The sequence below is a fragment of the Heptranchias perlo genome, unplaced genomic scaffold, assembly GCF_035084215.1.
Source record: "Heptranchias perlo isolate sHepPer1 unplaced genomic scaffold, sHepPer1.hap1 HAP1_SCAFFOLD_172, whole genome shotgun sequence".
Lineage (NCBI taxonomy): Eukaryota > Metazoa > Chordata > Chondrichthyes > Hexanchiformes > Hexanchidae > Heptranchias > Heptranchias perlo.
The window spans coordinates 473,580-496,252 of NW_027138990.1; the positions used below are offsets into that span (position 1 = coordinate 473,580).

A 22,673-nucleotide genomic window follows, 5' to 3' on the forward strand; every position below is an offset into this window, starting at 1 on the left:
CCTCCACCCCTCCACTGTCTCACCACCATCTCCCTCCACCCCTCCACTGTCTCACCACCACCTCCCTCCACCCCTCCACTGTCTCACCACCATCTCCCTCCACCCCTCCACTGTCTCACCACCACCTCCCTCCACCCCTCCACTGTCTCACCACCACCTCCCTCCACCCCTCCACTGTCTCACCACCATCTCCCTCCACCCCTCCACTGTCTCACCACCATCTCCCTCCACCCCTCCACTGTCTCACCACCACCTCCCTCCACCCCTCCACTGTCTCACCACCACCTCCCTCCACCCCTCCACTGTCTCACCACCACCTCCCTCCACCCCTCCACTGTCTCACCACCACCTCCCTCCACCCCTCCACTGTCTCATCACCACCTCCCTCCACCCCTCCACTGTCTCACCACCACCTCCCTCCACCCCTCCACTGTCTCACCACCACCTCCCTCCACCCCTCCACTGTCTCACCACCACCTCCCTCCACCCCTCCACACTCTCACCACCACCTCCCTCCACCCCTCCACTGTCTCACCACCACCTCCCTCCACCCCTCCACTGTCTCACCACCACCTCCCTCCACCCCTCCACTGTCTCACCACCACCTCCCTCCACCCCTCCACTGTCTCACCACCACCTCCCTCCACCCCTCCACTGTCTCACCACCACCTCCCTCCACCCCTCCACTGTCTCACCACCATCTCCCTCCACCCCTCCACTGTCTCACCACCACCTCCCTCCACCCCTCCACTGTCTCACCACCACCTCCCTCCACCCCTCCACTGTCTCACCACCACCTCCCTCCACCCCTCCACTGTCTCACCACCACCTCCCTCCACCCCTCCACTGTCTCACCACCATCTCCCTCCACCCCTCCACTGTCTCACCACCACCTCCCTCCACCCCTCCACTGTCTCACCACCATCTCCCTCCACCCCTCCACTGTCTCTCATTTGTCACACTGCTTGCCTGACATCCAGAAATTTCGTCCAACTAAATATTGGGAAGACCGAAGCAGTAATCTTCAGTCCCCGCAGCAAACTCCGTTCCCTCTCCACCGACTCCGCCCTCTCTCTGGCCAATGTCTGAGGCTGAACCAGAACGTTCACAACCTCGGCATCCGATTTCACCCTGAGATGAGCTTCTGACCCCCAAGACCGCCTCCTTCGCCTTCGTAACATCGCCCATCTCCGCCCATGCCTCAGCTCATCTGCTGCAGAAACCCTCATCCATGCCTTTGTTACCTCCAGACTGGACTATTCCAATGCTCTCCTGGCCGGCCTCCCATCTTCTACCCTCCGTAAATTTGAGCTCATCCAAAACTCTGCTGCCCGTATCCTAACTCACACCAAGTCCCGTTCTCCCATCACCCCCTGTGCTCGCTGACCTATAATGGCTCCAGGTCTGGGAATGCCTTGATTATGAAATACAAGTACTTTTGAAGTGTAGTCTCTGTTGTAATGTCGGAAACAGGGCAGTCAATTCACACACAGCAAGATCCCACAAACAGCAATGTGATAATGACCAGATCATCAGTTCAGTGATGTTGGTTGAGGGATGAATATTGGCCCCAGGACATCATGGGATGTTTTACATCCACCTGAGGGAGCAGACAGGCCTCAGTTAACGTCTCATCTGAAAGACGGCACCTCCGACCGTGCAGCTCTCCCTCAGTGCTGACCCTCCGACAGTGCAGCGCTCCCTCAGTGCTGACCCTCCGACAGTGCGGCGCTCCCTCAGTGCTGACCCCTCCGACAGTGCGGCGCTCCCTCAGTGCTGACCCTCCGACAGTGCGGCGCTCCCTCAGTGCTGACCCTCCGACAGTGCGGCGCTCCCTCAGTGCTGACCCCTCCGACAGTGCGGCGCTCCCTCAGTACTGACCCTCCGACAGTGCGGCGCTCCCTCAGGACTGACCCTCCGACAGTGCAGCGCGCCCTCAGTGCTGAACCTCCGACAGTGCGGCGCTCCCTCAGTGCTGACCCTCCGACAGTGCGGCGCTCCCTCAGTGCTGACCCTCCGACAGTGCGGCGCTCCCTCAGTGCTGACCCTCCGACAGTGCGGCGCTCCCTCAGTGCTGACCCTCCGACAGTGCGGCGCTCCCTCAGTGCTGACCCTCCGACAGTGCTGCTCTCCCTCAGTACTGACCCTCCGACAGTGCGGCGCTCCCTCAGTACTGACCCTCCGACAGTGCAGCGCTCCCTCAGTACTGACCCTCCGACAGTGCGGCGCTCCCTCAGTACTGACCCTCCGACAGTGCGGCGCTCCCTCAGTACTGACCCTCCGACAGTGCGGCGCTCCCTCAGTACTGACCCTCCGACAGTGCAGCGCTCCCTCAGTACTGACCCTCCGACAGTGCAGCGCTCCCTCAGTACTGACCCTCCGACAGTGCAGCGCTCCCTCAGTACTGACCCTCCGACAGTGCAGCGCTCCCTCAGTACTGACCCTCCGACAGTGCAGCGCTCCCTCAGTACTGACCCTCCGACAGTGCAGCGCTCCCTCAGTACTGACCCTCCGACAGTGCAGCGCTCCCTCAGTACTGACCCTCCGACAGTGCAGCGTTCCCTCAGTACTGACCCTCCGACAGTGCAGCGCTCCCTCAGTAATGACCCTCCGACAGTGCAGCGCTCCCTCAGTACTGACCCTCCGACAGTGCAGCGCTCCCTCAGTACTGACCCTCCGACAGTGCAGCGCTCCCTCAGTACTGACCCTCCGACAGTGCAGCACTCCCTCAGTACTGACCCTCCGACAGTGCAGCGCTCCCTCAGTACTGACCCTCCGACAGTGCAGCGCTCCCTCAGTACTGACCCTCCGACAGTGCAGCGCTCCCTCAGTACTGACCCTCCGACAGTGCGGCGCTCCCTCAGTACTGACCCTCCGACAGTGCAGCGCTCCCTCAGTACTGACCCTCCGACAGTGCGGCGCTCCCTCAGTACTGACCCTCCGACAGTGCAGCGCTCCCTCAGTACTGACCCTCCCTCAGTGCAGCGCTCCCTCAGTACTGACCCTCCCACAGTGCGGCGCTCCCTCAGTACTGACCCTCCGACAGTGCAGCGCTCCCTCAGTACTGACCCTCCGACAGTTCAGCACTCCCTCAGTACTGACCCTCCGACAGTGCAGCGCTCCCTCAGTACTGACCCTCCGACAGTGCGGCGCTCCCTCAGTACTGACCCTCCGACAGTGCAGCGCTCCCTCAGTACTGACCCTCCCTCAGTGCAGCGCTCCCTCAGTACTGACCCTCCCACAGTGCGGCGCTCCCTCAGTACTGACCCTCCGACAGTGCAGCGCTCCCTCAGTACTGACCCTCCGACAGTTCAGCGCTCCCTCAGTACTGACCCTCCGACAGTGCAGCACTCCCTCAGTACTGCACTGGGAGTGTCGACCTGGATTTTGTGCTCAGGTCTCTGGAGTGGGGGTCATACCCACGACCCTCTGATTCAGAGGCGATAGAGATCCCCCATGAGCCGCAGCTGGCACTAACGTTATTACAATGAAGCACGGTGTGAGGAGATAAGTGGGAAAGGGAGAGAGAGGAGTGAAAAAAGGACTCAACTAAACCGAAATGCAAAAAATGAAAATTAAAGTAAAATGTAAAAACTGGTCACAATCCAAGACGATAGAGTTTTGAGGAGACGTGTTGGAGAAAGCAGACTTACCCGCTCTCCTTTCTCTCCCCGGGATCCCTTCTCCTCATAACTCGCCTTCCTTCCCTAAATCAAAGGAAAGATTAAGAATATTTCTGATCATCCGTTGTTCCTGCGTAGATGGACACTCACTCCCGGGTATCTGTTATTCTATATATAAACCCCCCGAACCCCTCGATTAGATTCCAGTCTGTAACTCACTCCCGGGTATCTGTTATTCTATATATAAACCCCCCGAACCCCTCGATTAGATTCCAGTCTGTAACTCACTCCCGGGTATCTGTTATTCTATATATGAACCCCCCGAACCCCTCGATTAGATTCCATTCTGTAACTCACTCCCGGGTATCTGTTATTCTATATATAAACCCCCCGAACCCCTCGATTAGATTCCAGTCTGTAACTCACTCCCGGGTATCTGTTATTCTATATATAAACCCCCCGAACCCCTCGATTAGATTCCGGTCTGTAACTCACTCCCGGGTATCTGTTATTCTATATATAAACCCCCCGAACCCCTCGATTAGATTCCGGTCTGTAACTCACTCCCGGGTATCTGTTATTCTATATATAAACCCCCCGAACCCCTCGATTAGATTCCGGTCTGTAACTCACTCCCGGGTATCTGTTATTCTATATATAAACCCCCCGAACCCCTCAATTAGATTCCAGTCTGTAACTCACTCCCGGGTATCTATTATTCTATATATAAACCCCCCCGAACCCCTCAATTAGATTCCGGTCTGTAACTCACTCCCGGGTATCTGTTATTCTACATATAAACCCCCCGAACCCCTCGATTAGATTCCATTCTGTAACTCACTCCCGGGTATCTGTTATTCTATATATAAACCCCCCGAACCCCTCGATTAGATTCCAGTCTGTAACTCACTCCCGGGTATCTGTTATTCTATATATAAACCCCCCGAACCCCTCGATTAGATTCCGGTCTGTAACTCACTCCCGGGTATCTGTTATTCTATATATAAACCCCCCGAACCCCTCGATTAGATTCCAGTCTGTAACTCACTCCCAGGTGTCTGTTATTCTATAAATAAACCCCCCGAACCCCTCGATTAGATTCCAGTCTGTAACTCACTCCCGGGTATCTATTATTCTATATATAAACCCCCCCGAACCCCTCGATTAGATTCCGGTCTGTAACTCACTCCCGGGTATCTGTTATTCTATATATAAACCCCCCGAACCACTCGATTAGATTCCATTCTGTAACTCACTCCCGGGTATCTGTTATTCTATATATAAACCCCCCGAACCCCTCGATTTGATTCCAGTCTGTAACTCACTCCCGGGTATCTGTTATTCTATATATAAACCCCCCGAACCCCTCGATTAGATTCCAGTCTGTAACTCACTCCCGGGTATCTGTTATTCTATATATAAACCCCCCGAACCCCTCGATTAGATTCCAGTCTGTCACTCACTCCCGGTTATCTATTATCCTATATATAAACCCCCCGAACCCCTCGATTAGATTCCAGTCTGTAACTCACTCCCATGTATCTGTTATTCTGTATATAAACCCCCCGAACCCCTCGATTAGATTCCAGTCTGGAACTCACTCCCGGGTATCTGTTATTCTATATATAAACCCCCCGAACCCCTCGATTAGATTCCAGTCTGTAACTCACTCCCAGGTATCTGTTATTCAATATATAAACCCCCCGAACCCCTCGATTAGATTCCAGTCTGTAACTCACTCCCGGGTATCTGTTATTCTATATATAAACCCCCCGAACCCCTCAATTAGATTCCAGTCTGTAACTCACTCCCGGGTATCTATTATTCTATATTTCAACCCCCCCGAACCCCTCGATTAGATTCCGGTCTGTAACTCACTCCCGGGTATCTGTTATTCTATATATAAACCCCCCGAACCCCTCGATTAGATTCCATTCTGTAACTCACTCCCGGGTATCTGTTATTCTATATATAAACCCCCAGAACCCCTCGATTAGATTCCAGTCTGTAACTCACTCCCGGGTATCTGTTATTCAATATATAAACCCCCCGAACCCCTCGATTAGATTCCAGTCGGTAACTCACTCCCGGGTATCTGTTATTCTATATATAAACCCCCCGAACCCCTCGATTAGATTCCGGTCTGTAACTCACTCCCGGGTATCTGTTATTCTATATATAAACCCCCCGAACCCCTCGATTAGATTCCGGTCTGTAACTCACTCCCGGGTATCTGTTATTCTATATATAAACCCCCCGAACCCCTCGATTAGATTCCGGTCTGTAACTCACTCCCGGGTATCTGTTATTCTATATATAAACCCCCCGAACCCCTCGATTAGATTCCGGTCTGTAACTCACTCCCCGGTATCTGTTATTCTATATATAAACCCCCCGAACCCCTCGATTAGATTCCAGTCTGTAACTCACTCCCAGGTATCTGTTATTCAATATATAAACCCCCCGAACCCCTCGATTAGATTCCAGTCTGTAACTCACTCCCGGGTATCTGTTATTCTATATATAAACCCCCCGAACTCCTCGATTAGATTCCATTCTGTAACTCACTCCCGGGTATCTGTTATTCTATATATAAACCCCCCGAACCCCTCGATTAGATTCCAGTCTGTAACTCACTCCCGGGTATCTGTTATTCAATATATAAACCCCCCGAACCCCTCGATTAGATTCCAGTCTGTAACTCACTCCCGGGTATCTGTTATTCTATATATAAACCCCCGAACCCCTCGATTAGATTCCGGTCTGTAACTCACTCCCGGGTATCTGTTATTCTATATATAAACCCCCCGAACCCCTCGATTAGATTCCGGTCTGTAACTCAATCCCGGGTATCTGTTATTCTATATATAAACCCCCCGAACCCCTCGATTAGATTCCGGTCTGTAACTCACTCCCGGGTATCTGTTATTCTATATATAAACCCCCCGAACCCCTCGATTAGATTCCGGTCTGTAACTCACTCCCGGGTATCTGTTATTCTATATATAAACCCCCCGAACCCCTCGATTAGATTCCGGTCTGTAACTCACTCCCGGGTATCTGTTATTCAATATATAAACCCCCCGAACCCCTCGATTAGATTCCAGTCTGGAACTCACTCCCGGGTATCTGTTATTCTATATATAAACCCCCGAACCCCTCGATTAGATTCCAGTCTGTAACTCACTCCCGGGTATCTGTTATTCTATATATAAACCCCCCGAACCCCTCGATTAGATTCCAGCCTGTAACTCGCTCCCGGGTATCTGTTATTCAATATATAAACCCCCCGAACCCCTCGATTAGATTCCAGTCTGGAACTCACTCCCGGGTATCTGTTATTCTATATATAAACCCCCCGAACCCCTCGATTAGATTCCAGTCTGTAACTCACTCCCAGGTATCTGTTATTCAATATATAAACCCCCCGAACCCCTCGATTAGATTCCAGTCTGTAACTCACTCCCGGGTATCTGTTATTCTATATTTCAACCCCCCGAACCCCTCAATTAGATTCCAGTCTGTAACTCACTCCCGGGTATCTATTATTCTATATATAAACCCCCCCGAACCCCTCGATTGGATTCCGGTCTGTAACTCACTCCCGGGTATCTGTTATTCTATATATAAACCCCCCGAACCCCTCGATTAGATTCCATTCTGTAACTCACTCCCGGGTATCTGTTATTCTATATATAAACCCCCCGAACCCCTCGATTAGATTCCAGTCTGTAACTCACTCCCGGGTATCTGTTATTCAATATATAAACCCCCCGAACCCCTCGATTCGATTCCAGTCTGTAACTCACTCCCGGGTATCTGTTATTCTATATATAAACCCCCCGAACCCCTCGATTAGATTCCGGTCTGTAACTCACTCCCGGGTATCTGTTATTCTATATATAAACCCCCCCCGAACCCCTCGATTAGATTCCGGTCTGTAACTCACTCCCGGGTATCTGTTATTCTATATATAAACCCCCCGAACCCCTCGATTCGATTCCGGTCTGTAACTCACTCCCGGGTATCTGTTATTCTATATATAAACCCCCCGAACCCCTCGATTAGATTCCGGTCTGTAACTCACTCCCGGGTATCTGTTATTCTATATATAAACCCCCCGAACCCCTCGATTAGATTCCAGTCTGTAACTCACTCCCAGGTATCTGTTATTCTATATATAAACCCCCCGAACCCCTCGATTAGATTCCAGTCTGTAACTCACTCCCGGGTATCTGTTATTCTATATATAAACCCCCCGAACCCCTCGATTAGATTCCAGCCTGTAACTCACTCCCGGGTATCTGTTATTCTTTATATAAACCCCCCGAACCCCTCGATTAGATTCCAGCCTGTAACTCACTCTCTGTCCCTCTCCAATGATCTGTTGTAATGTAAGGTTAGCGGTTTTGATGATTGGTTTGGTGTTGTGCGCCTCTTCTTACAAGAGCTGAGAGATTAATGAGCGCATTTTGTGCAGATAGGATGAAAGTATCTTACTGAATCCCCAGCTGTGCCTCCCCTCCCAGCTTTGCCTTGGATTCCCTGTGGAATAATCAGAGTGTTAGTCTCCTTGTTGGAATTTCCTGCTCCAGACCCACATTTGCAGTTCATGCAAAGACACAGAGTGAATCGTACAACATGTCCTGTCACTCAGTGACGTGAAACACGACTAGTGAGGAAACTGGAGTCACAATCCAGACAACAGCCAGCTGGGAAACAGTACGGACAGCCGGGTAAGGCCAGACAAGTGCCAGGCAATGACCATCTCCAACAAGAGAGAGTCTAACCACCTCCCCTTGACATTCAATGGCATTACCATCGCCAAATCCCCCACCATCAACATCCTGGGGGTCACCATTGACCAGAAACTTAACTGGACCAGCCACATAAATACTGTGGATACAAGAGCAGGTCAGAGGCTGGGTATTCTGCGGCGAGTGACTCACCTCCTGACTCCCCATAGCCTTTCCACCATCTACAAGACACAAGTCAGGAGTGTGATGGAATACTCTCCACTTGCCTGGATGAGTGCAGCTCCAACAACACTCAAGAAGCTCGACACCATCCAGGACAAAGCAGCCCGCTTGATTGGCACCCCATCCACCACCCTAAACATTCACTCCCTTCACCACTGGCGCACTGTGGCTGCAGTGTGTACCATCCACAGGATGCACTGCAGCAACTCGCCAAGGCTTCTTCGACAGCACCTCCCAAACCCGCGACCTCTACCACCTGGAAGGACAAGGGCAGCAGGCACATGGGAACAACACCACCTGCACGTTCCCCTCCAAGTCACACACCATCCCGACTTGGAAATATATCGCCGTTCCTTCATCGTCGCTGGATCAAAATCCTGGAACTCCCTTCCTAACAGCACTGTGGGAGAACCGTCACCACACGGACTGCAGCGGTTCAAGAAGGCGGCTCACCACCACCTTCTCAAGGGCAATTAGGGATGGGCAATAAATGCCGGCCTCGCCAGCGACGCCCATATCCCATGAATGAATTTAAAATAAAGACCTGTGAGAGCAGAAAGCATCATGTGTGGGGGCATCGCACACAAGAGGTGATCGGGTCGAGTGAGGGGCTGAAGACACTTTTAAAAAATTATTTTTTCATGGGATGTGGGCATTGCTGGCAAGGCCAACATTTATTGCTCATCCCTAATTGCCCTGGAGGGCAGTCACTCTCACCTCGTTTTGACCTTGCAGACCCCACTAAGCCCCGCTCCCGCTCCCCACACTCTGGGTATCTGTCCACGCTCGCCCCAGGCTCGCAGTTGCTCCACTCCCCCCTCGCATTGCACTGACTCCATCGCTGGGATTAGGATGGTCGACCCGGGTTGTGCCATCAATCCCTGTGGCTTAGCCCAATTCCAGCCTTGCTGCCCTGCTCTGACTTGCCTTTTTTTGTTGTTTAAACAGTGGGCAAAGTTATTAACGAGTCTCCTCACCTTTTGCCCTCTGTGCCCAGTCACTCCAATCAGTCCACACTCTCCCAACTCGCCCTGGGTGAGTAAAAGATAGAACACGGAGAGATCAGATGATGGTCACAGCCCAAACCACCCTCCTCCTCCTCCCCCTTCCTCGCCCCCCCCACCCCCCTTCCAACAGCCCCTCCCGAACCAGACTGTCGGTTTCTGGATGTAAACTGTCTCACTGTCACTTTCGCTCTGAAGACTGACCAATCTCATTGTCGGCTGACCTGTCGCTGTCAGACGACTGTCACTGGACTGAGTCCAGGAGTTCAGTGTTTCTGGGACTCAACATCAGCCCAGATGTCGCGAGTTCAAATCCAACCATGTCACATTGTGAAACTTCATTCAATGGCCTCAAACAAGAGCCTGTGGAGCAGGAATCCCAGCAAAGATAGGTGGGGGGGCGGGACGGAAGGAGACAGTGGGGGGGGCGGGATCGAGGGATGGAGGGAGACAGTGGGGGGGGCGAGATCGAGGGATGGAGCCGGGGGGGGGGGCCGGGATCGAGGGAGACAGTGGGGGGGCGAGATCGAGGGATGGAGCCGGGGGGGGGGGGCCGGGATCGAGGGAGACAGCGGGGGGGGCGAGATCGAGGGATCGAGGGAGACAGTGGGGGGGGCCGGGATCGAGGGAGACAGCGGGGGGGGCGAGATCGAGGGATGGAGCGGGGGGGGGGGCGGGATCGAGGGAGACAGTGGGGGGGCGAGATCGAGGGATGGAGCCGGGGGGGGGGGGGGGCCGGGATCGAGGGAGACAGTGGGGGGGCGAGATCGAGGGATGGAGCCGGGGGGGGGGGGGGGCCGGGATCGAGGGAGACAGCGGGGGGGGCGAGATCGAGGGATCGAGGGAGACAGTGGGGGGGGCGAGATCGAGGGATCGAGGGAGACAGTGGGGGGGGACGGGATCGAGGGAGACAGCGGGGGGGGCGAGATCGAGGGATGGAGCGGGGGGTGGGCGGGATCGAGGGAGACAGCGGGGGGGGCCGGGATCGAGGGATCGAGGGAGACAGTGGGGGGGGCCGGGATCGAGGGATCGAGGGAGACAGTGGGGTGGCGGGATCGAGGGATCGAGGGAGACAGTGGGGGGGGCCGGGATCGAGGGATCGAGGGAGACAGTGGGGGGGGCCGGGATCGAGGGATCGAGGGAGACAGTGGGGTGGCGGGATCGAGGGATCGAGGGAGACAGTGGGGTGGCGGGATCGAGCGATCGAGGGAGACAGTGGGGGGGGGCGGGATCGAGGGATCGAGGGAGGCAGTGGGGGGGGATCGAGGGAGACAGTGGGGGGGCGGGATCGAGGGATCGAGGGGGACAGTGGGGGGGCGGGATCGAGGGATCGAGGGAGACAGTGGGGGGGGATCGAGGGATCGAGGGATCGAGGGAGACAGTGGGGAGGCGGGATCGAGGGATCGAGGGAGACAGTGGGGGGGGCGGGATCGAGGGATCGAGGGATGGGGAGGTGGGATCGAGCGATCGAGGGAGACAGTGGGGGGGGGCGGGATCGAGGGATCGAGGGAGGCAGTGGGGGGGGATCGAGGGAGACAGTGGGGGGGCGGGATCGAGGGATCGAGGGGGACAGTGGGGGGGCGGGATCGAGGGATCGAGGGAGACAGTGGGGGGGGATCGAGGGATCGAGGGATCGAGGGAGACAGTGGGGAGGCGGGATCGAGGGATCGAGGGAGACAGTGGGGGGGGGGCGAGATCGAGGGATGGAGCGGGGGTGGGGGGGCGGGATCGAGGGATCGGGGGGGGCGGGATCGAGGGATCGAGGGATGGGGAGGTGGGATCGAGGGATGGGGAGGTGGGATCGAGGGAGACAGTGGGGGGGCGGGATCGAGGGATCGAGGGGGACAGTGGGGGGGCGGGATCGAGGGATCGAGGGAGACAGTGGGGGGGGGGCGGGATCGAGGGATCGAGGGAGACAGTGGGGGGGTGGGATCGAGGGATCGAGGGATGGGGAGGTGGGATCGAGGGATGGGGAGGTGGGATCGAGGGATGGGGAGGTGGGATCGAGGGACGGGGGGGCGGGATTTAGCTGTCACTAAACAATGGCCTTGTTCTGCCTTCTGCTCTTTATCTGATCCCACATCCCGTGACACACACACACTCACTCACTCTGTCTCCTTTCTCTCCCTCTGGTCCTTCATCTCCAGGCTTTCCCTAATGGACGAAAGAAACTTGTTTAGTTACGGCCAGTGCTGCTGGTATACAGTGTAGCGCAGGAAGCCCTCAGACCCACCCGTCCTGAAGGGGCCCATCACCCAGGATCACACCATGTTATCCAAACACCCTGCCTCACAATCCACCCAGAACCACTGGTCCTCCCCGACTGCCCAGGCACAGGCTGATATGCACTGCCCAGGAGAGTCCCAGCTCTTTGTTCCGTTAGCAGTCCTGGGTCTCCGAGTGCAGGACCAGCCTGCATGCTCCCTCGGATAATCACTGCCCGAACTGTATGCCTGTGAATAGTGGAAGCAGACCAAATCGAGCTGGGCTTTCATTCCTGTCATGCCTGAATGGCCCATGCAGCTGGACCCCAGCCACACTGCAGTGGGAGACACTCTGGGCCCTGCGCTCAAACCCAGCCCAAGCTGAAGAGGTGTACGTTTGATGATTCAGTCCAGCTCCCACACAATGGGGCCCACAGCACAAAACTGATTTTAATTCACGATTAACGGGCAAACAAAAGGCACTGTCACTCAGGGGGCAGGGCGGAGATTGGAATGGGAAATGGTACTGATATTCTCAGCTGCTGCACTTTGATGGGACAGTGTAGAGGGAGCTTTACTCTGTATCTAACCCGTGCTGTACCTGTCCTGGGAGTGTTTGATGGGACAGTGTAGAGGGAGCTTTACTCTGTATCTAACCCGTGCTGTACCTGCCCTGGGAGTGTTTGATGGGACAGTGTAGAGGGAGCTTTACTCTCTATCTAACCCGTGCTGTACCTGCCCTGGGAGTGTTTGATGGGACAGTGTAGAGGGAGCTTTACTCTGTATCTAACCCGTGCTGTACCTGCCCTGGGAGTGTTTGATGGGACAGTGTCGAGGGAGCTTTACTCTGTATCTAACCCATGCTGTACCTGCCCTGGGAGTGTTTGATGGGACAGTGTCGAGGGAGCTTTACTCTGTATCTAACCCATGCTGTACCTGCCCTGGGAGTGTTTGATGGGACAGTGTCGAGGGAGCTTTACTCTGTATCTAACCCGTGCTGTACCTGCCCTGGGAGTGTTTGATGGGACAGTGTAGAGGGAGCTTTACTCTGTATCTAACCCGTGCTGTACCTGCCCTGGGAGTGTTTGATGGGACAGTGTCGAGGGAGCTTTACTCTGTATCTAACCCGTGCTGTACCGATCCTGGGAGTGTTTGATGGGACAGTGTAGAGGGAGCTTTACTCTGTATCTAACCCGTGCTGTACCTGCCCTGCGAGTGTTTGATGGGACAGTGTAGAGGGAGCTTTACTCTGTATCTAACCCTTGCTGTACCTGCCCTGGGAGTGTTTGACGGGACAGTGTAGAGGGAGCTTTACTCTGTATCTAACCCGTGCTGTACCTGCTCTGGGAGTGTTTGATGGGACAGTGTAGAGGGAGCTTTACTCTGTATCTAACCCGTGCTGTACCTGCCCTGGGAGTGTTTGATGGGACAGTGTAGAGGGAGCTTTACTCTGTATCTAACCCTGTACCTGCCCTGGGAGTGTTTGATGGGACAGTGTAGAGGGAGCTTTACTCTGTATCTAACCCGTGCTGTACCTGCCCTGCGAGTACCCTGGTCTGATTGTGATAGATCTCTCTGTCTCCTTCTTTGGTCTCCAGTACCATTACCAATGACCTGCTGTAGCCCGGGCTGATGTGGTTTTGACCATCCTCTGCCCCCTTTGTTCTGCGGCCCATGTTACTGTTTCTTGTCCTACCTGAGGTCCATGTTCTCCCGCTGGCCCTCTCCTCCCGCCTGGTCCTCGGACACCCTGGGAGGCACACAAAGACATTCATCAGTTCTGACCAGGGAAATAGGATTGCTCAGCAATACAGTCATTACTTGAAACTTCTGTCCTGGGACTCGTGCATAGTTAGCTGGATCCAGCCAGAGGGACTGACCAGAGTGAGCAGCAATTAGTCTCGTTGTAAGGAGGGCAAAGTTAGCCAGGGTGTCTGTTCATACCCAGTGGGTACTGAATGTGTAAGCCTGTTTTCATGTATATGTGAGCACGTGTGTGTACATGCATAGCCATCTGACTGTGTGCGTGCATATGTGAATACATGTGCGTGTGTGCATGCGGGCGGGCATGTGCTTGTGCATGCATTTGCATTTGAATACGCATGCTTGCGAATTTGTTGCATGTAATGTGTGTGAATATGCGTGTGTTTGTGTGAATAAGTGTGTGAATGTATGTGTGTCTGTGCAAATACGTGTGTGAGAATGTGCAAATATTTTTGTGTGAATAAGTGTGTGTGGTGTGTGTGTGCGTGTCTGCATGCAAGAGAGTTTGTGTCTGCGTTGTGTGCGTGTGAGTTTGAGTGTGTGTGTGAGTTTGTATCTGGGTGTGCGTGGATGCGAGTGTGTGTGTGAGTTTGTATCTGGGTGTGCGTGGATGCGAGTGTGTGTGTGTGAGTTTGTATCTGGGTGTGTGAGTTTGTATCTGGGTGCGTGTGTGCGCGTGTGTGTGGTTTGCCCAAGTACGTACTGTCCACAAAAAGCAGGACAAATCCAATCCGGCCAATTACCGCCCCATCAGTCTACTCTCAATCATCAGCAAAGTGATGGAAGGTGTCGTCGACAGTGCTATCAAGCGGCACTTACTCACCAATAACCTGCTCACCGATGCTCAGTTTGGGTTCCGCCAGGACCACTCAAAGAGCTGAATTCCAGAGGTGAGGTGAGAGTGAGTGCCCTTGACATCAAGGCAGCATTTGACCGAGTCTGGCACCAAGGAGCCCCAGTAAAATTGAAGTGAATGGGAATCAGGGGGAAAACTCTCCAGTGGCTGGAGTCATACCTAGCACAAAGGAAGATGGTCGTGGTTGTTGGAGGCCAATCATCTCAGCCCCAGGACATTGCTGCAGGAGTTCCTCAAGGCAGTGTCCTCGGCCCAACCATCTTCAGCTGCTTCATCAATGAACTTCCCTCCATCTGCAGCACCTCCCAAAACCACAACCTCTACCACCTAGAAGGACAAGGGCAGCAGGTACATGGGAACAACACCACCTGCACGTTCCCCTCCAAGTCACACACCATCCCGACTTGGAAATATATCGCCGTTCCTTCATCGTCGCTGGGTCAAAATCCTGGAACTCCCTTCCTAACAGCACTGTGGGAGAACCTTCACCACACGGACTGCAGTGGTTCAAGAAGGCGGCTCACCACCACCTTCTCAAGGGCAATTAGGGATGGGCAATAAATGTTGGCCTAGTCAGCGATGCCCACATCCCATGAACGAATATAAAAAAATCAGGGTGTGCATGAATGTGAGTGTGTGTGAGAGTTTGTATCTGGGTGTGCATGGATGTGTGTGTGTGTGTGTGTGTGTGTGTGTGTGTAATTGTATCTGGGTGTGCATGGATGGGAGAGAGTGTGTGTGTGTGTGTGTGTGTGTGTGTGTAAGTGTATCTGGGTGTGCATGGATGGGAGAGAGTGTGTGTGTGTGTGTGTGTGTATCTGGGTGTGCATGGATGGGAGAGTGTGTGTGTGTGTGTGTGTGTGTATCTGGGTGTGCATGGGTGTGTGTGTGTGTATCTGGGTGTGCATGGATGGGAGAGTGTGTGTGTGTGTGTGTGTGTGTGTATCTGGGTGTGCATGGGTGTGTGTGTGTGTATCTGGGTGTGCATGGATGGGAGTGTGTGTGTGAAAAAAAAAATCAATTGTGAAAATACTTAACTGGAGGAGGGCTAATATCAGAGAGCTGAAATGGGAATCTTTCCCAGGTGGTTTGGAATCAAAAATTGGCAACAAATCAGCAATTGAACAATGGGAGGCTTCAAGGAGGAGATGGTTTGGGTACAGAGTAAACACATTCCAACGAGGGGGACAGGAAGGGCATCCAAATCTAGAGCTCCCTGGATGACTAAAGATAAAGAGATTAAAATGAAACAGAAAAAGGAGACTCATTATAAATGTAAGGTTCATAATACAGTGGAGAACCAGGCTGAATACAGAAAGTACAGGAGATCTAAAAAAGGGAATAAGAGGAGCAAAGAGAGAGAGTCTGAGAATAGATTAACAGCTGACATAAAAGGGAACACAAAAGTGTTTTATAAACATATAAATAGTAAAAGGGTAGTGAAAGGAAGGGTGGGGGTGATTCGGGACAACAATGGAGATCTTCTTGTGGAGGCAGAGGGCGTGACTGAGGTCCTAAATGAGAACTTCACATCAGTCTTCACTGGAGGAGAGGACGCTGCCATTATATCAGTAAAGGAGGAGGTAGTGGTGATATTGGAGAGGATAAAAATAGATAAAGAGGAGGGACTTAAAAGATTGGCAGTACTCAAAGTAGAAAAGTCACCCGGTCCGGATGGGATGCATCCGAGGTTACTGAGGGAAGTAAGGGTGGAAATTGCAGAGGCTCTGGCCATAATCTTCCAATCCTCCTCGGGTATGGGGACGGTGCCAGAGGACTGGAGGATTGCAAATGTCACACCCCTGTTCAAAAGAGGGGAGAGGGATAAACCCGGTAATTACAGGCCAGTCAGCGTAATGTCGGTGGTGGGGAAACTTTTAGAGACAATAATCCAGGTCGAATTGAATTGCTACATGGAAAAGTATGGGTTAATACATGAAAGTCAGCACGGATTTGTTAAAGGTGAACTGTGTTTGTTTAACTTGATTGAGTTCTTTGATGAAGTAACGGAGAGGGTTGATGAGGGGAGTGCGGTTGATGTTGTGTATATGGACTTTCAAAAGGCATTTGATAAAGTGCCACATAATAGACTTGTTAGTAAAATTAAAGCCCATGGGATTAAAGGGACAGTGGCAGCATGGATACAAAATAGGCTAAGGGACAGAAAGCAGAGAGTAGTGGTGAATGGTTGTTTTTCAGACTGGAGGGAAGTACACAGTGGTGTCCCCCAGGGGTCAGTATCAGGACCACTGCTCTTTTTGATATATATTAATGACCTGGACTTGGGTACAGAGGGTATAATTTCAAAGTTTGCAGATGACACAAAACTCAGAAATGTAGTAAACAATGTGGAGGATAGTAACAGACTTCAGGAGGACAGAGACAGACTGGTGAAATGGGCAGACACATGGCAGATGAAATTTAACACAGAGAAGTGTGAAGTGATACATTTTGGTCGGAAGAATGAGGAGAGGCAATATAAACTAAATGGTACAATTTTAAAGGGGGTGCAGGAACAGAGAGATCTGGGGGTTTTTGTACACAAATCACTGAAGGTGACAGGACAGGTTGAGAAAGCTGTTAAAAAAGCAAATGGGATCCTGGGATTTATTAATAGAGGCACAGAGTACAAAAGCAAGGAAGTTATGCTAAACCTTTATAAACACTGGTTAGGTCTCGGCTGGAGTATTGTGTCCAATTCTGGGCACTGCACTTTAGGAAAGATGTGAAGGCCTTAGAGAGGGGGCAGGTCCATCAGAAGGAGGGGGTGGCGGGCAACCAATGGCCTCTTCTCCCAGATATTGTATGATGACCTCACCTTCCTGAGCTTCCCTCGCCTGTCAGGGAGTCCCCGCCACAATATTTTTTTTCCTTCGTTCATGGGATGTGGGCGTCGCTGGCGAGGCCGGCATTTATTGCCCATCCCTAATTGCCCTTGAGAAGGTGGTGGTGAGCCGCCTTCTTGAACCGCTGCAGTCCGTGTGGTGAAGGTTCTCCCACAGTGCTGTTAGGAAGGGAGTTCCAGGATTTTGACCCAGCGACGATGAAGGAACGGCGATATATTTCCAAGTCGGGATGGTGTGTGACTTGGAGGGGAACGTGCAGGTGGTGTTGTTCCCATGTGCCTGCTGCCCTTGTCCTTCTAGGTTGTAGAAGTCACGGGTTTGGGAGGTGCTGTCGAAGAAGCCTTGGTGAGTTGCTGCAGTGCATCCTGTGGATGGTACACACTGCAGCCACTGTGCACCAGTGGTGAAGGGAGTGAATGTTTAGGGTGGTGGATGGGGTGTCAATCAAGCGGGCTGCTTTGTCCTGGATGAACATAAGAACATAAGAACATAAGAAATTGGAGCAGGAGTAGGCCAATCGGCCCCTCGAGCCTGCTCCGCCATTCAATAAGATCATGGCTGATCTGATCCCAACCACAAATCTAAAGAACACAAGAAGTCGGAGCAGGACCCGGCCACATAGCCCCTGGGCCCTCTCCGCCACCCACAGGGCATTGACCGATCCGAACTCAGCTTCATGTCCAATTTCCTGCCCGCTCCCCATAACCCCTAATTCCCTTTACTTCTAGGAAACTGTCTATTTCTGTTTTAAATTTATCTAATGATGTAGCTTCCACAGCTTCCTGGGGCAGCAAATTCCACAGACCGACCACCCTCTGAGTGAAGAAGTTTCTCCTCATCTCAGTTTTGAAAGAGCAGCCCCTTATTCTAAGATTATGCCCCCTAGTTCTAGTTTCACCCATCTTTGGGAACATCCTTACTGCATCCACCCGATCAAGACCCTTCACAATCTTATATGTTTCAATAAGATCGCCTCTCATTCTTCTGAACTCCAATGAGTAGAGTCCCAATCTACTCAACCTCTCCTCATATGTCCGCCCCCTCATCCCCGGGATTAACCGAGTGAACCTTCTTTGTACTGCCTCGAGAGCAAGTATGTCTTTTCTTAAGTATGGAGACCAAAACTGTATGCAGTATTCCAGGTGCGGTCTCACCAATACCTTATATAACTGCAGCAATACCTCCTTGTTTTTATATTCTATCCCCCTAGCAATAAAAGCCAACATTCCGTTGGCTTTCTTGATCACCTGCTGCACCTGCATACCAACTTTTTGATTTTCTTGCACTGGGACCCCCAGATCCCTTTGTACTGCAGTACTTTCCAGTCTCTCGCCATTAAGAAAATAACTTGCTCTCTGATTTTTCCTGCCAAATTGCATAACCTCACATTTTCCAATATTATATTGCATCTGCCAAATCTCCGCCCACTCACCCAGCCTGTCTATATCCCCTTGCAGGTTTTTTATGTCCTCCTCACTCTCTACTTTCCCTCCCATCTTTGTATCATCTGCAAATTTTGATATGTTGCACTCGGTCCCCTCCTCCAAATCGTTAATATAGATTGTAAAGAGTTGGGGACCCAGCACCGACCCCTGTGGAACACCACTGGTTACTGGTTGCCAGTCCGAAAATGAACCATTTATCCCAACTCTCTGCTTCCTGTTCGATAACCAATCCTCCACCCATGCCAGAATATTACCCCCAATCCCGTGATTTTTTATCTTAAGTAATAATCTTTTATGTGGCACCTTGTCGAATGCCTTCTGGAAGTCTAAATACACTACGTCCACTGGTTCCCCTTTATCCACCCTATACGTTATATCCTCGAAGAACTCAAGCAAATTTGTCAGACATGACTTCCCCTTCATAAAGCCATGCTGACTTTGTCCTATTAAATTATGCTTATCTAAATGTTCCGTTACTGTCTCCTTAATAATAGACTCCAAAATTTTACCCACCACAGATGTTAAGCTAACTGGCCTATAATTTCCAGCCTTCTGCCTACTACCCTTTTTAAATAACGGTGTTACATTAGCAGTTTTCCAATCTGCCGGGACCTCTCCTGAGTCCAGGGAATTTTGGAAAACTATCACCAAAGCATCCACAATCCCTACTGCCACTTCCCTCAAGACCCTAGGATGGAAGCCATCAGGTCCAGGGGATTTATCCGCCTTGAGTCCCATTATTTTACTGAGTACCATCTCCTGAGTGATTTTAATCGTATTTAGCTCCTCCCCCCCGAGAGTCCCCTGTTTGTCCAGTGTTGGGATATTCTTAGTGTCCTCTACTGTAAAGACTGAAACAAAATATTTGTTCAGCATTTTTGCCATCTCCATGTTTCCCACCATTAATTTCCCGGTCTCATCCTCTAAGGGACCTACGTTTGCCTTAGCCACCCTTTTTCTTTTTATATAACTATAGAAACTCTTGCTATCTGTTTTTATATTTTTTGCTAATTTCTTTTCATAATCTAACTTCCCTTTCTTAATCAATCCTTTAGTTACTTTTTGCTGTCTTTTGAAGAATTCCCAATCTTCTATCCTCCCACTAAGTTTGGCTACCTTATATGTCCTTGTTTTTAGTCGGATACTATCCTTGATTTCTTTACTTAGCCACGGGTGGCTGTCATTTCTTTTACACCCTTTTTTCCTCAGTGGAATATATTTATTTTGAAAGTTGTAAAATAACTCCCTAAATGAACACCACTGCTCATGTACCGTCTTACCCTTTAATCTATTTTCCCAGTCCACTTTAATCAATTCCGCTCTCATACCATCATAGTCTCCTTTATTCAAGCTCAGTACGCTTGTTTGAGAATCAACCTTCTCACCCTCTAATTGGATATGGAATTCAACCATGTTGTGGTCGCTCGTTCCAAGGGGATCCTTAACTAGGACATTATTAATTAATCCTGACTCATTACACAGGACCAGGTCCAAGGTTGCCTGCCCCCTTGTAGGATCAGTTACATACTGCTCAAGAAATCCATCCCTGATGCACTCAATGAACTCGTCCTCAAGGCTGCTCTGCCCAATTTGATTTGTCCAGTTAATATGATAGTTAAAATCCCCCATAATTATGGCTGTTCCCTTATTACATGCCCCGACTATCTCCTGATTAATACTTCTTCCAGCAGAGTTGCAACTATTAGGAGGCCTATATACTACGCCCACGAATGTTTTTTTTCCCTTATTATTCCTTATCTCCACCCAAACTGTTTCATTATCTTGATGCTTTGTCCCAATATCATTTCTCTGTATTACAGTGATTCCTTCCTTTATTAACATAGCCACCCCACCTCCCCTTCCTTCCTGCCTGTCCTTCCTGATTGTTAAATACCCTGGCATATTTAATTCCCAGTCGTTGTCACCCTGCAGCCATGTTTCTGTAATGGCCACAAGATCATACCCATACGTAGTTATTTGTGCCGTTAACTCGTCCATTTTATTACGAATGCTACGTGCATTCAGATAAAGAACTTTCAAATCTGTTTTGTGACGCTTAGTTCCTGCTTTTTCCTTTTTTAACACTTTACCTATTACTCCATACCTTCTGTCCCTTCCTGTTACGCTTTCCTCTCTCTCCCTGCTCAAGTTCCCAACCCCCTGCCACTTTAGTTTAAACCCTCCCCAACAGCACTAGCAAACACTCCTCCTAGGACAGCGGTCCCGGCCCTGCCCAGGTGCAGACCGTCCGGTTTGTACTGGTCCCACCTCCCCCAGAACCGTTTCCAGTGTCCCAGGAATTTGAATCCCTCCCCCTTGCACCATTCCTCTAGCCACGTATTCATTTGAAATATCCTCCTATTTCTACTCTGACTAGCACGTGGCACTGGCAGCAATCCTGAGATTACTACCTTTGAGGTCCTATTTTTTAATTTACCTCCTAACTCCCTATATTCTGCTTTTAGGACCTCATCCCCTTTTTTACCTATATCGTTGGTGCCTATGTGCACCACGACAGCTGGCTGTTCGCCCTCCCCCTCCAAAATGTTCTGTAGCCGCTCCGAGACATCCTTGATCCTTGCACCAGGGAGGCAACACACCATCCTGGAGTCTCGGTTGCGGCCGCAGAAACGCCTGTCTATTCCCCTTACAATTGAGTCCCCTATCACTATAGCTCTGCCACTCTTTTTCCTCCCAGCCTGTGCAGTAGAGCTACCCGTGGTGCCAGGAAGTTGGCTGCTGCTGCCTTCCCCTGATAAGTCATCCCCCCCAACAGCATCCAAAGTGGCATATCTGTTTGAGAGGGGGATGGCCACAGGGGACCCCTGCACTACCTGCCTGCATCTCTTACTCTTCCTGGTGGTCACCCATTCACTTCCTGCCTGTATACCCTTTACCTGCGGTGTGACCAACTCGCTAAACGTGCTATCCACGAGTTTCTCTGCATCGCGAATGCTCCACAGTGAGTCCACCCGCAGCTCCAGCTCCGAGATACGATCGGTCAGTAGCTGCAGGTGGACACACTTCCCGCACACATGGTCGGCAGGGACACTGGTAGTGTCCATGACTTCCCACATCTTGCAGGAGGAGCATATCACGGGTGCGAGGTCTGCTGCCATGACTTGCCTTAGCTTAGTTACCCCTTTTAAATTACGTTGAAATTAGAAAATGTTAACTATACTCGGGACCTAGGTTCACTAAAAAAAAACACTATCTGCTATAAAACCTGCAGATCTTCCCTTTCTTATTACTTTACTTACAGTAAAATGGTAGAAATACTCACCTGAACCTACTCACCAATCAGCTGCCTCCCCTGTGCCACGTCACTTTCTGACTGGTGACGTCACCCCGAACTGCCGCTGGTCTCAGAGTCTCGCTCTCAGAGTAAGCTCTGGTCTCGCTCTCTCCGCGCTGTTTATATCCCCGCTCTGGTCTCGCTCTCTCCGCACTGTTTATATCCCCGCTCTGGTCTCGCTCTCTCCGCGCTGTTTATATCCCCGCTCTGGTCTCACTCCCTCCGCGCTGTTTATATCCCCGCTCTGGTCTCGCTCTCTCCGCGCTGTTTATATCCCCGCTCTGGTCTCGCTCTCTCCGCGCTGTTTATATCCCCGCTCTGGTCTCGCTCTCTCCGCGCTGTTTATATCCCCGCTCTGGTCTCGCTCTCTCCGCGCTGTTTATATCCCCGCTCTGGTCTCGCTCTCTCCGCGCTGTTTATATCCCCGCTCTGGTCTCACTCTCTCCGCGCTGTTTTTATCCCCGCTCTGGTCTCGCTCTCTCCACACTGTTTCTATCCCCGCTCTGGTCTCGCTCTCTCCCCCCACTCACCGACTGGACTCTGGCTCTCTCCGCGCTGTTTATATCCCCGCTCTGGTCTCGCTCTCTCCCCCCACTCACCGACTGAACTCTCGCTCTCTCCGCGCTGTTTATATCCCCGCTCTGGTCTCGCTCTCTC

General features: G+C 51.7%; 1 protein-coding gene across 1 annotated transcript in view; it reads right to left on the bottom strand.

The window, feature by feature from the left end:
• LOC137309616 (uncharacterized) overlaps positions 1 to 22,673 on the bottom strand; it is a gene marked incomplete at its 3' end in the record, with an annotated part of 54,023 nt that overhangs the window by 28,187 nt on the left and 3,163 nt on the right. The window contains exon 4 of the mRNA XM_067977717.1: positions 13,507 to 13,560. Within this exon, the coding sequence (XP_067833818.1) occupies positions 13,507 to 13,560 (54 nt within the window). The remainder of the gene's footprint in view (positions 1 to 13,506; positions 13,561 to 22,673) is intronic.